At 60.8% G+C, this 1,446-nt stretch overlaps 1 protein-coding gene across 2 annotated transcripts in view; it reads left to right on the top strand.

Moving 5' to 3' along the window:
- LOC102261978 (ficolin-2) overlaps positions 1 to 1,440 on the top strand; it is a 20,414-nt gene extending 18,974 nt beyond the window's left edge. Inside the window, exons 4-5 of one of the 2 annotated variants that reach the window (XM_014544226.1) lie at positions 320 to 372; positions 997 to 1,110. In XM_014544226.1, the coding sequence (XP_014399712.1) occupies positions 320 to 372; positions 997 to 1,077 (134 nt within the window). In that variant the 3' untranslated portion in view covers positions 1,078 to 1,110. Of the gene's footprint in view, positions 1 to 319; positions 373 to 996 lie in introns of both variants that reach the window. The other variant, XM_014544225.1, reaches the window with a different exon arrangement.
- The last annotated feature ends 6 nt before the right edge of the window (positions 1,441 to 1,446 follow it).

Below are 1,446 nucleotides of genomic sequence, written 5' to 3'. Positions count from 1 at the left end.
GCTGCGGGGGTCCCGGCTGGACTGTCCTCCCTGCCCTCCCTGGTCCCAGCTGAGCCCGGGGGGCCTGTCTCCAGGGGGGACAGCGGGCCCGGCAGTCACAGCCAATAGAAACGCACAGGGTCCCCAGACGAGGGCAGAGCTGGGCTCAGGCCTGGTCCCCTGGGAAGGCCCCTGGCCACAGGTCCTGGACTCTGAATGGACAACGGGGACTTGGAGGGCTGGGGTCCGGGTCTCCTCCCTCTGGTTCCCGAGGGTCAAACATGGGGTTCTAGGGGCCTGGGTGCCCATAGTTTGCTCACTGACATGTTTGAATTTGCAGGAGAACCAGGCCCATACGGAGTCCCTGGGAAGGCGGGACCCCCGGACCCAAAGGTAACTCAGCAAAGAGCATGGATGGTCTGGGCAGGACCCCCAACCACCTGTGGGCAGGGAGAGAGGAGGGGCACTTCCCGGGACAAACGGAAAAAATTCCTAACCCTAACTTAATGGCAACCATAATCCTATCCTCATCCCAAAAACTAACCCTATTATTTCCCCTAACTCTAACCCTGATTTTATTCCTAACCCTAACCCTATCCTTATCCCTAACCCTAACCCCATCTGTATACCTAATACTAACTATAACTCTATCCTTATCCGTAACCCTATCCTTATCTCTACGTTTATCCATATTCCCTTACCCTAACTCTAACCTTGTCCCTAACGCTAACCCTAATCCAACTGTGCCCCTAATAGGGTGCTCCCTCACCAGGGCCTGGGTCTGGGTCTGGGTCTCGGTCTGTGTCCGGAGCACCCAGGGGGCCAAGGGCGGATTCCGACCCCAGCCCAGCACTGACCCAGCACAGAAAGGAGACCCGGCTCCCTTTCCCCATGACCAGTCCCCGCCTGGGCTCTCTTGGCCCCAGGAGGGTGGGGACAGGCGAGTCCTCTGGCTGACGGGGTCTGGCATGAGCCTGTCCTGTCCTCGAGCCTGTGCTGACCCTCCTCTCTCTGCAGGAGACCAAGGGGAGAAGGGCGCTCGTGGAGAGAAAGGTGAGGGCCTCCCGCCCTCCCCAGGGGTGGCTTCCGGGACCCTGAACACAAGGGGGTTCCCAGGGTGTGGAGCAGGGGCTGGGTGGAGAGCAGGCCCTTCCCTCTACGGGGAGGGCGGGATGGGGACCACGCTCCTCTCCGAGCCTGTGCAGCCCATCCCTCCCGTCCCGGCCTCGGACCCCTGAGCAGGGCCGGCCCTGTCCTCCCGGGTCTCTGCCTGGGGCTCGAGGAAGCTGGGCAACAATTAAAACACAACGTCGGCCAGAGGCTGTGAGCCAAGCTGTGGGCACAGACGATGAGCAGACGTGGAACATGTGCCCTGAACTACCCATGACACGCGTGTGACCCTCACACATGTACACGCTCCACGTGCGGGTGCAGAGTCGATGACACAGAAACCTTCTCCACGTTTCC

This window comes from Myotis brandtii, unplaced genomic scaffold, assembly GCF_000412655.1.
Source record: "Myotis brandtii unplaced genomic scaffold, ASM41265v1 scaffold357, whole genome shotgun sequence".
Taxonomy (NCBI): Eukaryota; Metazoa; Chordata; class Mammalia; order Chiroptera; family Vespertilionidae; genus Myotis; species Myotis brandtii.
The sequence above is the reverse complement of the archived record's forward strand: the minus strand, read 5'-3'. Positions and strand labels throughout refer to the sequence as shown.